The following is a 14,906-nucleotide window of genomic DNA, read 5'->3' as shown; positions in this document are numbered from 1 at the left end:
CATCCTCATGTTCATAAACTGGTAAAAATGCACACACATAGGTAGCAGGATAGTGTCACCTCACTAAGACTCACTGTCAAAACACTGTGATGAAAAGACTTCTCTGACAAGTCAGGCATCGCAAGACTAGCATGGCACATATCATGTCTTCATATGGTTAGGATTATGTTAACACATTGGCAGGGTTTTGACTATGTTTAGGATTATACTTGGAAGTGTATCACCAAGGTTGTGGAACTTTCAGCATCCCCTCCTCTCCTCCTCTCCCTCGCTGTTTGGGATGAGTGTTATCACACTGGTCCAGCAGTGGAGAGACTGCTCTCTGCCTCAGGCCCCACGGATACTGACTAGTCAATGCCTGCAGGCTATTATCCACCAACCATTGGTCAAATATTCCCTGACATAGAGAGCAGAGCATCCCACAGTACAACATCTTGCCTGTTTCACGTGCTATCACATATGGTACAACTTTGCTAATACTGTATGCAAATGTTGTTACCCAAGGAGAATTCAGCACCATTAGCCTTTTGATGAATCCTGTAGCTAAATTGTTTGAATAAACACACTGGCCTGGTAAATGTGCATATACCATGCATATGACCTGATACTATCTCTCAGTTCATAGTGCATGTTGTAATTTGACTGGTTGTGTTCTGGGCTCGGCCGTTGATTGTTGAGGAAAAAGCAATGCTTAAGTTAAGTCTGAGGCCAAAGCTGCAGTAGAGTACGTAACCCTGTCTAAATGTAGACTAGTATATACAATGTATACAGTATAAGTAGTGTTGTTGTGTGTTGTTTTGTTAATTTTTGCTGTGTTACCCTTGCAGGTGCTGGTGCAGTCCCAGGTTACGGAGGTGGCTACCCACAACAACGGGGCTACCCACAGCAAGGTGGCGGCTACCCACAGCAAGCCTACCCGGGTAATGTGTATAACCGCTATATGTGATAATCAGATGCACTGTGTGTACAGTATGTGTACATAAACATGGGGTTGTTGTTGTTACAGTATCTCTTATGTATAGCGTGTGTGTGTGTGTGTGTGGATGATGGTAATTTTCCATAAAGGTTATTTCCTCTAAGGAGCATGTTTTGTATTGTGAACCCCAAGAACCATCGTGAACACTGACTGTGCCATATATCAGTGGCAACTACCACAGAGACAACAGCACAGAGCCATTTATCATCTAGAGAGACAAAGGGAAAATGAGAAAAACAGCTTTTAGCTGTTATAGCTTTTTATAGAGAATGGGATGTTGTGACCCAGGAACTATAAAGATAAAAGTAGAACAAAAAGAGCTTGTGGTTTGAACCAAATTTGATAGATGTGTTCGATTTATTGTATTTGTTCATATTTGTTCATCTTTACTATCCAGTGAAGATAGCAGAAGCAAGGGCATTCACTTTGAGTTCCCCTTTGTAAGCATGCCCCAATCGTTCATTTACAGTAAATGTAGAAAAGTGTCGATTGGCCGTAAGTTTAGACTTTTGACAAACTTGACATAATTTTAAAAAACTGTGTAAAATACTAAGAAATAGTCGCCAACAGTTATTTCAAGGTCAAATAGGCTATCCCCTCAACAGAACCATCAAGAGAATAGCTGTCAATTAAACCTGACCTATTATCCTGACCACATATGCCCCCTGGCAACAGGGGTTTGAGCCTTGTCTCAGCCACCCTCTGCCTATGCCCCTACTATCTGTCTCCCTCTCTACATTTCCAGCTGAAGTGTAAATCCAAAATATAACATAAAAACAGCAAAAATTCAACCTGACTCAGATCGCTGGTGGCTCTTTCACTGCCCATGATTACCCCCTGTTTCTGCCTGGATCAGGAGGTGGACTAAAGCCGAATTGTCGACAGACAAGTATCCCACAACAACAGACAGACAGCCCTCAGGCCTGTTGCTTTCCTATTAGAGCTAACCAGAGAAAAAGAGAAGGGAACTGATCTAGAGAAAATTTAAAGGAACAGCCAACTTCCCCATACCCGGTTTAGTTTCCCCTAATTAAATGAATGGAGGGAGAACATTATGTGCTCTAAGCACTTAATTGGTTATGAAAATAATCATAATTATTTTTTGATTGAGGTGGTGTTGGGAATGTTGGTCCCTCTTTCTCTCTCTCTCTCTCTCTCTCTCTCTCTCTCTCTCTCTTAGCGTAGTCCCTAGTTGCTAGTTACTCTCACTTTTACTGTAGCTTCTGTGAATTCGATAGCTACTCTGACCATGCAAATCAGGTATTAATGTTTTACTACCATGGTGCAAATATTGCCCACTTACACAGAAAACATCAAACACTCCTGGTAACCTCCTCAATTTACAGGTTAAAATGTAAAAGTCCTAATTCCAATTATTACTGATGATATAGAGTTAACTTGAATTGTCAATGACTTTTGTCTGGCAACATGATGATGATATCTAGCATTATATCTGAAATGAACGTAATCTCTATTAGGGCCTTTTTTCTTTTAACATGTAAATACCGTTCATTTCCAATGTCTTACATTTGACATGATAAAAATAATAATTGAATTCACGATGTCTCAATGGTGTGACCACCCTTGGGAATAATGAATTGGTTTCTGGATGACTCGATGAGCTCTGCTGCGTATTCCTGTCTGAAAAGCAGACTGTTTACTGACAAAACGGATACAGATGATGAATGCTATTTGGCATCAGTGAACGCTTTACCCTTGCAGTGTGCTTCTTTACTATATATCTATTAATTGTTTACTATTTGTTTACAAAGACAGTCATGAGACCAAAACATGGTATTTTGCTATTGCAGTATTAGTAAAAGCATGTGGTTGTTACTCTATCAGATAATGCACAACCATAATCGTACTTTCTTGAAAAGTCTCTACATTTTGTCTTACATAAATTCCAAAGCACGTCATCATTACATGGGGAAAATCCCCTTGTGATTATGCTGTTTCCTAATCAGATTGATAGTGTGCTTATGACTATACCTGTTTTGACTGAGAAAGTCCTGAGAAATCACCCATACTGATCATTCTAGTTCATGACGCACCAAAACACGGGCACTTTCCATTGGTTATCTATCTGACCAAGTGTGTTTTGGTTGCTTTGTGTGTTCCAATGCACAATGAAGAAAGGGTCTTCAGCTCTCTCACCCTCTATCTAAAAACTCTCTGATCAAAGTTGTTCAAGATTCTACCACATTGTGCTCTATGAAACATGAAACACCCTTAGCAAAAAATCATCTCATTCCTTCCAAACTCCAAATCCTTTTTTCTTAAATGTAAATGTTGTCTGTTTACTAGGAGCATATGGAGCAGGCCAGACAGCACCATTGACTCCTCAACAAGGTACTGGTGTCTTCCTTCTTTCGCCTCTTGAAAAGTAACTGTTGTCCTACTCAGCCAAACGTTACACCACACAGGCATTGCAAGGGGGGAAGATTTGCTTGAAATAATCCGATTTTCTCCTACACCTGGTACATTTCCTATTTTATTATAATCAGTCAGTTCTTAGCGGAGGACGACATCACATAATATTATTTGGATGAGATTAGAATGAGAGGATGGGGGGTGTATAGAACAGTGAGTACTTGTCAGTGCAGATGGTGTACCAACCAGTGTCTAGTGGAGTCTGATAATCTGAATTTTCCTGAGAACAGGGAAGATTACTGACGGTGGGATTATGTTTCAAAAAGCAAGGCAGGTTTTTCTCAGCTAGTTTAATAAAACCTATGACAGGTCAGGATTTAGAGGATTTGATGTGCTACTCCAGTAGTGCTGTGCTGAAATTGGGTGGACAGTCACTGTCAGTCTATTTCTGTAGTGCTGCGCCAGAGGAGGCTGGTGGGAAGCGCTATAGGAAGATGGGCTCAATGTAATGGCTGGAATGGAATAAATATATGGAACGGAGTGTTTGATACCATTCCATGTATTCCATTCCAGTATTTGCAATGAGCCCATCCTCCTATAGCTCCTCCCACCAGCCTTCTCTGTCAGCGCATATGTTTGCTAAGAGCACACAACTGTATACTGGCACTGACAGGGGAGAAATTACCCAGCATATGTTCTTGACTAATTGGAATCCACTTTTTCAGCTATATCTTAGCTCTTATTACTTTTAGTAGATTTGTATTTATTTATTTTAATTCACCTTTATTCAACCTGGTAGGCTAGTTGAGAACAAGTTCTCATTTGCAACTGCGACCTGGCCAAGATAAAGCATAGCAATTCGACACATACAACAACACAGAGTTACACATGGAATAAACAAAACATACAGTCAATAATACAGTAGAACAAAAGAAAACAAAAAGTCTATATACAGTGAGTGCAAATCAGGTAAGTTAAGGCAATAAATAGGCCATGGTGGCGAAGTAATTACAATATAGCAATTAAACACTGGAATGGTAGATGTGCAGAAGATGAATGTGCAAATAGAGATACTGGGGTGCAAAGGAGCAAGATAAATACAGTATGGGGATGAGGTAGGTAGATAGATGGGCTGTTTACAGATGGGCTATATACAGATGCAGTGATCTGTGAGCTGCTCTGACAGCTGGTGCTTAAAGCTAGTGAGGGAGATATGAGTCTCCAGCTCCAGAGGTTTTTGCAGTTCGTTCCAGTCATTGGCAGCAGAGAACTGGAAGGAAAGACGACCAAAGGAGGAATTGGCTTTGGGGGTGACCAGTGAGATATACCTGCTGGAGCGCGTGCTACGAGTGGGTGCTGCTATGGTGACCAGTGAGCTGAGATAAGGTGGGGCTTTACCTAGCAGAGACTTGTAGATGACCTGGAGCCAGTGGGTTTGGCGACGAGTATGAAGCGAGGGCCAACCAACGAGAGCGTAAAGGTCGCAATGGTGGGTAGTGTATGGGGCTTTGGTGACAAAACGGATGGCACTGTGATAGACTGCATCCAGTTTGTTGAGTAGAGTGTTGGAGGCTATTTTATAGATGACATCACCGAAGTCGAGGATCGGTAGGATGCGCAGTTTTACAAGGGTATGTTTGGCAGCATGAGTGAAGGATGCTTTGTTGCGATATAGGAAGCCGATTCTAGATTTAATTTTGGATTGGAGATGCTTAATGTGAGTCTGGAAGGAGAGTTTACAGTCTAACCAGACACCCAGGTATTTGTAGTTGTCCACGTATTCTAAGTCAGAGCCGTCCAGAGTAGTGATGCTGGACGGGCTAGCAGGTGCGGGCAGTGATCGATTGAATAGCATGCATTTAGTTTTACTTGCATTTAAGAGCAGTTGGAGGCCACGGAATGAGAGTTGTATGGCATTGAAGCTCGTCTGGAGGTTAGTTAACACAGTGTCCAAAGAGGGGCCAGAAGTATACAGAATGGTGTCGTCTGCGTAGAGGTGGATCAGAGAATCACCAACAGCAACAGCAACATTATTAGTCATAAGACTTACACTCACACAGGTCAGTTTTTATATAACTATTTAAAACTTTCACATGTTTATACTTATCACAAGAATGGTCTAAATGTCTAATCTACATTATGCCAAATTATGTGCTATTGCCAATTATCTGCGCTAATACAGTATCATAAATTATGACTTGTTATCAATGTAGGCCCCTTTACGGTGCATAGTTCAAGTAGTATTCCCATTATATTACACGCATACCTCTCACACCTCTGAGTACAGCCTGCACCCTACTGTAGAATACCTGCAGTTCAAATCAATACATTTGTAATAGCTGAGAATTATTCATTAACACTATTGATTTGCAGTATCTGTTGCAGTCGCAACACAAGTGAATATCAATAGCCCCTCTGTATTTAGCATATGAGGACAGCCAACCTGTTAGTGTTCGCTAGCCAACCTGTTAGCGTATGCTAACTGACTCACCAAGGTTGCTGGGGATCTTGGCTGCAGTGTTCAAGCAACAGATGTCCATAAAGTTTACCCATCTGTGCAGTGTGGTTAGAAAAACACAGTAGAGTTGCTCAGGATATTACTTGCCAACACTGTAAAAAAATTTAAAAAAGTTAATCAAAGGTGTTTTTGTGGTCACTAACTTTTTCCGCAGCTAAAGCAGCCAAGTATGGCCCACTCCAGAGCTTCCTTGGTGGAGCAGGAGGAGGAGGCTACAGACCAGGTACGATAAAACACACACACATCCTCTGGCATGTGACCAAAACAATTCATACATCTGGTTCCGAACCAAGTAGAAATGCATGAATCCAAACCGTCTTTCAAATGCATGCATTTCAAATATCCTCTCTTCCAATGTGGTTTCTGAACAGGAGGAGCTGCTGCTGGATGCCAAAGCAAATACTGTGGAAGGCGGAAGTAGAGGATGTTCTTGAGAAGAAGTTGAATCTCAAGAAACAATGGTGCTACTGCATTATCTAGAATGTACATTTTATATGCACAAAATCCCCCATTACAGTATGTAAAGATATGTTGTACTTTATTTGATATTTTTTATACAAACCCACCGACCCAGACTTTTGCACACATTTGATGTGACTTAGTGTTATTGATTGTGCCTTTATCGTTACAGTGGTCATGGTGTTCCTCATCTCTTACTGACATGCCTGCGGTGCTCCCCTTTTAGTAGCTATACTCAGTAGTTGTGTGTGCCTGCATGTGTGTGGGCGTGTTTGCGTGGATGTGTGCCTATGTGGCTGTGTGTACGTGTGCACTTGCACGTGTTGCCATAGATGTGTGCGTGTTTGGGTAGATAGGAGAATGTGAAAGATTCTCCAGCTATAGAAGCACCAGTTCTGTAACTGTACATCCCTCTATTGCAGTATCCCCAATTGCTTAGTGTCTGTGTGTACCAAAGTTGGAGATCTTCACATACTGACACGTCAAACTAAGGGTTGAGCTTCAAGAGGTATGGTTGGTAAAGTGCTGATAAACTTTGGCCATGTATCAGAACTGCCTCCTCTAGTTTTCTATCATCTCTGCTGCTATTTATAGCCCTGGGTGAAATAGCAGTGGCATAGCGGGTGTGTGTGGGCACAGGTTTCACAGTCCATCTGCCATCTGTAACTATTTTAAGTGCCATGGTTTAAGTAGCCTATCTTCAGCCTTCTTACCTTGATTTCCGCCAAACTTGTGAAGTATGAAGAGCAGGTTTTGCTCTGAATGTGGGAAAGCTGATGACAATCAATCCAAAGGTGTTCAAAAGATTTTTAGGTGATCTTTAGTGATATTCATATCATACATTGTGTCGGTTTGTACCAATCCTTTGAAATGCAGTGTGTTTTGTTTCTTAAATGATTTGTATGTTTTTAGTTTTTAGAAATGCAGGTTTTACAAAAATGTAAAAGTAAAACTGAAATCCTTTCGATACTGCTCTGGCATGTATTGTACATTATGTATGTATGACATGAACATTTTGTTTTCTTAATTATGTATACTTTTTCTGGTGTCCAAGATTAAGTGCCTAGAATGTTATGCATATCTGGAATCATTCTAGTTTCACATGCAGTTATAGTTTAATTTATGCAAATTGTCTCTCATTATTCAAGTTTCAAAAGTTTCTGGTCAGAAAAGTAGACGATCTCCAGATTTGTGTAATCTAGAATAACTCCGTGGTGCTTTTTATGAACTGTGTGAGCCGCTCCTGTCAGGGGCCGCTGCCCTCTGCCGTGGGATAGTATTCATCTGATTTAAACAGAAAAAGAATAAGGAATTATGGGGTTTTGTACTTTTTAATTTTCAATGCACATTTCACTTGTGCCCAGCAATACCGGCCTTTTATTTGCTTCAGTAAAATAACGAAATAAAATTGTTTTAATGAATACACATTTGTGCCCAGCATCAGCGTTTTTCCATCTGCACCAACATATCAAAATGAATCAATGGCTCAAATGTTATTCAAGAACTTTAAAATGGCTGAAGGTAGGCTAGTCTTTTAATGCAACTAGCCTATTCCAGCCTGCTCTCATTGACTAGATGATACAGCTCTTATTTCTGTGATGGGTGCACTGCGCATCCCTTCCTCTCCCTGCCCTCAGTTGCTTGTGCTTTTGCTGCGCAGACAAATATTCCAGGGATTGTTGTCGGTTGGCCAACCCATAGCTTCCTCTCCCCTGCCTGAATGTTTTAATTCGCCCATCCTCTCTTCTGCGAATGAATCGCAGAATATCTTTCGAAGTAGTGTCAAGCTGTAAGGGGCGTCCAGCGGGCTGCATATACACACACACAACACTACTACACCGGTTATCTGTTCATCAGAGGCAGGCTCTCATAGAGCTCCGAGTCGGAGAGTGAATGAGGTTGATGCTGTTCTGTTGTAACTGGAAGGACGAACGAATGGGAGAGGAGGAAGGTGAGTTCAAGTTTTCGATACGCAGTTTTTCTCTGGAACGACGATAGCGGGTGTCTTGAAACGTGTCAGAGCAGGAGATGTTATTAGAGCGAGTGTAGTGAATCCTTCATCGCACGATAACAGAGATGCTACACTGAATTCAGAATAAACAACACAATAGATACATTGCTTTATGGTGTTTTTGGAGGGTGAGATTGATGACATGTATTCTTTGAGAATGATCAATAAAGAATGTCCTTGTTTTGCTGCAATAACACAAGTAGGTAGTCGTTCTGTTTTATTTCCGAGTAACACAAGTCCGCTGCATAATGATAACACGGCCGGGATGGCGTTTAGAAGTATAATCATATGAGTATTACAACTGTTAATGTTTTGGTTACTTCAATCTAATTAAATACAAATGACATGGGACAGTGAAACCACAGCATTGCTCTGACCCACAACAACTCAACTTAAAAACTGATAGTTACACTTTCCTTGAAATAATCAATACCCTTTCTTGGCATTCCATTCCTGTGAATCCACGACCTCGTTTAGCCTAGTTGCAGTGTAACTACTTCCACTGATACTTTAGCTAGCTCACTAGCCTATATTGTGGAAGTTGAATATACAAAATAATATAGCCTACAATATAACATTTGTGAAAAAGGATAGGTAGGAAACTTGTCTATGACAAGTAGCCTAGTAATATCAACAGGATAGGGCGCCTAAATATCAGATTGGACAATGTTGTTACTGGGTTCTCACAGGAGGGGTAATCGACCAGAAATTCCTTTGCAAGATCTGGTTTCCATAGTAAGATCAACTGGAGCATTAAACTGCTCTTCCACAAATTGTCAAAGTAATGCCACTGGAAGGGTGCACAATTACTAGTAGGCATATTCCTACTAATGCAGGTTCACTTAACAGGTTGTCTGAAATCAGATTTTGTTCAGAGATGAAAATGGTATGCAATGGAAACAAACAGTTGACTCACTGTGTCACTTGGGCCTTGCATTGTGTGACACTGACACACAGCATTAGGCCTGATAACCAACAATGATGAGACAGCCTACAGGGAGGAGGTGATGGCCCTGGGAGTGTGCTGCCAGGAAAATAACTTCACACTCAACGTCAACAAAACAAAGGAGCTGATCGTGGACTTCAGGAAACAGCAGAGAGCGCACCCCCCTATCCACATCGACGCAACAGTGCCTCTTCAACATCAGGAGGCTGAAGAAATTTGTTTTGGCACCTAAAACCCTCACAAACTTTTACAGATGCACAATTGAGAGCATCCTGTCGGGCTGCATCACCGCCTGGTATGGCAACTGCACCGCCCGCAACCGCAGGGCTCACCGGGGGTGGTGCGGTCTGCCCAACGCATCACCGGGGGCAAACTACCTGCCCTCCAAGGCACCCAATGTCACAGGAAGGCCAAAAAGATCATCAAGGACAACAACCACCCAAGCCACTGGCTGTTCACCCTGCTATCATCCAGAAGGCGAGGTCAGTACAAGTGCATCAAAGCCGGGACCGCGAGACTAAAAAACAGCTTCAATTTAAGGCCATCAGACTGTTAAATAGCCGTCACTAGCACCTTAGAGGCCTTATATACTTAGACTTGAAATCACTGGCCACTTTAATAATGGAACATTAGTCACTTTAATAATGTTTATAATGTTTACATATTTTGCATTACTCATCTCATATGTATATACTGTATTCTACTCTAATGCTGCTCCGACATTGCTCATTCAAATATTTATATATTCTTAATTCCATTCCTTTACTTTAGATTTGTGTGTATTGTTGTGAAATTGTTAGATATTACTGCACTGTTGGAGCTAGAAACAAAAGCATTTTGCTACACCCGCAATAACATCTGCTAAACATGTGTATGTGACCAATAACATTCAATTTGATTTGATTACAGAATGTTTAGCTCATATCAGCGTGAATGACTGCACCTGAACTCGAGTGTCACCCTTTAGCAGAGCTGAGTAAATGTGTGTGCATCCATACAAGTGTGTGTGTGCATGCACATGCATAATATTTGTGTGTGTGTGTGTGCACGCCTGCCTGCCTGTCTGCCTGCGTCTATGTGAGTTGTGACAGAGACTGGGCGTCTGACTAGTGCTGCTGACTCCATGTATCTGTGTATCAGTTTGAGATGGACTGGAGTCTGGCCCTCTTGAGACGCAACACCAGCGGTCGTCAGGGAAAGCAGATCTGTCAGAGAGAGGCTGGGAGAGGGCCATTAGTGCAGAGTAGATGTGTTGGCCAATACAATCAATACAACTACTCCTGCGCTGACTTCCTAATATTGAACCACTGCAGGGGAAGGGACCCATTGCCTAGCAAATATCTTGTGTGTGTCCCAAATGGCACCCTATCCCCTTTATAGTGCACTATATTTTGGAAGTTGAATATACATAATACTGTCAATGACTTAGGGGAGGCATATTATATAGCCTACACTATAACATTTGTGAAAAAGAAAAGATTGACCAGATATTTCGCTGCAAGATCAGGTTTCCATTGTAAGATCAGCTGGAGCATTGAATTGCTCTTCCACTAACTGCCAAAGTAATGCCATTTAGAAGGTAGTACAATTACGCTAGTCACTGGAATGCATTTCAATTAACAGGTGTGCCTTGTTTAAAACTAATTTGTGTAATATCTTTCCTTCTTAATGCATTTGATACAATCAGTTGTGTTGTAACAAGGTAGGGGGGTATACAGAAGATAGCCCTATTTGGTGAAAGACCAAGTCCATATTATGGCAACAACAGCTCAAATAAGCAAAGAGAAACAACAGTCCATCATTACTTTAAGACATGAAGGTCAGTCAATCTGGAACATTTCAAGAACTTTGAAAGTTACTTTAAGTGCAGTCGTACAAACCATCAAGCGCTATAATGAAACTGGCTTTCATGAGCACCACCACAGGAAAGGAAGACCCAGAGTTACCTCTGCTGCAGAGGATAAGTTAGAGTTACCAGCCTCAGAAATTGCAGCCCAAATAAATGCTTCACAGAGTTCAAGTAACAGACACATCTCAACATCAACTGTTCAGAGGAGACTGTGTGAATCAGGCTTTCATGGTCAAATTGCTGCACAGAAACCACTACTAAAGGACACCAATAAGAAGAAGAGACTTGCTTGGGCCAAGAAACACGGGCAATGGACATCAGACCGGTGTAAATCTGTCCTTTGGTCTGATGAGTCCAAATTTTAGATTTTTGATTCCAACCGTCTTTGTGAGACGCGAAGTAGGTGAAAGGATGATCTCCGCATGTGTGGTTCCCACCGTGAAGCATGGAGGAGGAGGTGTGATGGTCTGTGGGTGCTTTGCTGGTGACACTGTCAGTGATTTATTTATAATTCAAGGCACACTTAACCAGCATGGCTACCACAGCATTCTGCAGCGATCCCATCTGGTTTGCGCTTAGTGGAACAATCATTTGTTTTTCAACAGAACAATGACCCCACACACCTCCAGGTGGTGTAAGGGCTATTTGACAAAGAAGGAGAGTGATGGAGTGCTGCATCAGATGACCTGGCCTCCACAATCCCCCGACCTCAACCCAATTGAGATGGTTTGGGATGAGTTAGATCGCAGAGTGAAGGAAAAGTAGCCGACAAGTCCTCGGCATATGTGGGAACTCCTTCAAGACTGTTGGAAAAGCATTCCAGGTGAAGCTGGTTGAGAGAATGCCAAGAGTGTGCCAAGCTGTCATCAAGGTAAAGGGTGGCTACTTTGAAGAATCTCAAATATAAAATATATTTTGATTTGTTTAACACTTTTTTTGGTTACTATATGATTCCATATGTGTTCTTTTATAGTTTTGATGTCTTCACTATTATTCTACAATGCAGACAATAGTAAAAATAAAGAAAAACCCTTGAATGAGAAGGTGTGTCCCAACGTTTAACTGGTACTGTATATAACCAAGTTGTCATTACTCATTGTGTATTTATTATTACTTTTTTTATTATTTTGTAATTTTCTTTCTCTCTGCGTTTTTGGGAAGGACCCGTAAGTAATCATTTCACTGTTAGTCTACACCTGTTCTTTACAAAGCATGTGAGAAATAAAATTAACCCCAAGATGCTAACCTCTCACCATTTCCAATAACAGGAGGTTAGCATATCATGGTGGTTTGAATTATTACTTGTTAAACGAAATCTCTTTCTCTGAGCAGTTATATTATTATAAAAGAACACAATTTCCCAAGTTATTTGTTTTTTACAATATAGCTCAGTATTTGTATTTTTTATTTCATACAGTCACTATTGGTCATCTTTATCAATAGCGTCAATAATTTCGGACCCCACTGTATCTAGGTGTATGTCCCAAATGGCACCCTATTCCCTTTTATAGAGCACTCGTTTTGTCCAGGGCCCATAGAACTCTGGTCAAAGTAGTGCACTATATAGGGAAGTGTTTCCCAACCCTGGTCCTCGAGCACAACAGTACACCTTTTCATTGTAGCCCTGCACAAACACACCTCATTCAGCTCATTGAGGGCTTAATGATTAGTTGACAAGTTGAATCAGATGTGCTTGTCCAGGGTTAAAATCAAAATGTGTACTGTTGGGGGTACTGGAGCACCAGGTTTGGGAAACACTGATATAGGGAATAGGGCCCATAGGTCTCTGGTCAAATGTAGTGCACTATATAGGTAATAGGGTGCCATTTGTGATGCGCCAATAACTTTTTAAGGGCTGCCAAGACCTCTGGAATAAGGTTGAATGGACTCACTGAACCCTAGAAGGCAGTGACAAATGACATTGACAAATGTAAAACGAGGAAACTGATTCATGAAGATCCGAGTACTTTGTGGCAGCTTTGTGACTCTTGCTCGCTGTTCTCTCTCTCGTCTCGCTCTGTCAATATTTCTCTCTCTCTGACTCCCTTTAACTCCTTTGCTTTCTCCCCTCTTTCTCTCTCAGATGAAACTTTCCATTGCTCACATATGAACATAATCTTATGTTGTGGTTCATCTTATTCATCCTATACAAATAAATAGTCCTTTTTTTCTGACACCATGTTCCTGTGTTATTACCACATCCACACTTTTCTCATTCTGGATTTATAGGGGGAAAACAAATGCTCTTGTGCTCATTCTAAACACACACACAGACCTACATCCTCCCACAAGTAAAAGCAGAGTAGAATACATTAATGTGGTTCTTCTGTGTTAATGCACAGCTCCAAAGCTCTGCTTCTAAGAACTGTAGTAAAAGAAAAAAAGCCACATTTGCATGCCCCTGAAAATATCCCACATTTTTAACACTCAGCTTATCTAAAATGAGGATAATTTCCCTCCATTATGAGATTGGGTGATTTTGTGCCTTGAAGCTACTGAAGGTCATTTGATGAAAACTATTTTTAGCTGTCTAACTGGTGCTATGGTTTAGTTTGTATGGAAAGTATTTGTGTCATTTGGCGTCGACAGTAATCTTACATTATTACGTTTGTCTGGCAATGACGTGCATTGAAAAAAAACAATTAAGTTAACCAGAAATAGAGTTGAAGACTCGCTTTTGAGTACTTGTCAGGCTTTTTAAAGCATTTTCCACTGATCTTTGATCAATAATATATTGACATACTCCATCACCAGTAGTGATAAGTATTCAGACCCCTCGATTCTTTTCACATTTTGTTATGTTACAACCTTATTCTAAAATTGAATAAATTGTTTTTTTCCCCCTCATCATTCTACACACAATACCCCATAATGACAAAGCAAAAACAGGTTTACATTTATTTTTTGCAAATTTATAAAAACTGAAATATCACATTTACATAAGTATTCAGGCCCTTTACTCAGTGCTTTGTTGAAGCACCTTTGGCAGCGATTACAGCTTTGCGTTTTCTTGGGTATGACGCTCCAAGCTTGGCACATCTGTATTTGGGGAGTTTCTCCCATTTTCTCTGCAGATCCTCTCAAGCTCTGTCAGGTTGGATGGGGAACGTTGCTGCACAGCTATTTTCAGGTCTCTCCAGAGATGTTTGATCGGGTTCAAGTCCGGGCTCTGGCTGGACCACTCAAGGACATTCAGAGACTTGTCCAGAAGCCAACCCATGCGTTGTCTTGGCTGTGTGCTTAGAGTTGTTGTCCTGTTGGAAGGTGAACATTTGCCCCAGTCTGAGGTCCTGAGCACTGGAGCAGGTTTTCATCAAGGATCTCTCTGTACTTTGCTCTGTTCATATTTCTCTTGATCCTGACTAGTCTCACAGTCCCTGCCCCTGACAAACATCCCCACAGCATGATGCTGCCACCATCACGCATCACCGTAGGGATGATGCCAGGCGTTCTCCAGACGTGACGCTTGGTATTCAGGCCAAAGAGTTCAATCTTAGTTTTATCAGACCAGAGAATCTGGTTTCTCATGGTCTGAGAGTCCTTTAGGTGCCTTTTGTCAAACTCCAAGCGGGCTGTCGTGCCTTTTACTGGGGAGTAACTTCCTTCTGGGCACACTACCATGAAGGCCTGATTGGTGGAGTGCTGCAGAGATGGTTGTCCTCCTGGAAGGTTCTCCCATCTTAACTGAGGTGTTCTGGAACAGTGTCAGAGTGACCATTAGATTCTGGAGCCCTTCTCCCCAGATTGCTCAGCTCTAGGAAAAGTCTTTGTGGT

General features: G+C 41.4%; 2 protein-coding genes across 52 annotated transcripts in view; both read left to right on the top strand.

Annotated features, from left to right (window-relative positions):
- LOC106612831 (elastin) overlaps positions 1–7,751 on the top strand; it is an 84,811-nt gene extending 77,060 nt beyond the window's left edge. For all 50 annotated transcript variants that reach the window (XM_045724573.1, XM_045724590.1, XM_045724586.1 and 47 more), the window contains 4 exons: positions 828–920; positions 3,284–3,328; positions 6,022–6,090; positions 6,239–7,751. In XM_045724573.1, coding sequence (XP_045580529.1) covers positions 828–920; positions 3,284–3,328; positions 6,022–6,090; positions 6,239–6,288 — 257 coding nt within the window. In that variant the 3' untranslated portion in view covers positions 6,289–7,751. The remainder of the gene's footprint in view (positions 1–827; positions 921–3,283; positions 3,329–6,021; positions 6,091–6,238) is intronic.
- Positions 7,752–7,922: 171 nt separating this feature from the next.
- Positions 7,923–14,906, top strand: part of LOC106612833 (LIM domain kinase 1) — an 80,651-nt gene continuing 73,667 nt past the window's right edge. For both annotated transcript variants that reach the window (XM_014214385.2, XM_045724595.1), the window contains exon 1: positions 7,923–8,277. In XM_014214385.2, the coding sequence (XP_014069860.1) occupies positions 8,220–8,277 (58 nt within the window). In that variant the 5' untranslated portion in view covers positions 7,923–8,219. The remainder of the gene's footprint in view (positions 8,278–14,906) is intronic.

The sequence above is a fragment of the Salmo salar genome, chromosome ssa09, assembly GCF_905237065.1.
Source record: "Salmo salar chromosome ssa09, Ssal_v3.1, whole genome shotgun sequence".
In the NCBI taxonomy this organism is placed as follows: Eukaryota; Metazoa; Chordata; class Actinopteri; order Salmoniformes; family Salmonidae; genus Salmo; species Salmo salar.
Note: the sequence above shows the minus strand (reverse complement) of the source record. Positions and strands in the feature narration are given on the sequence as shown.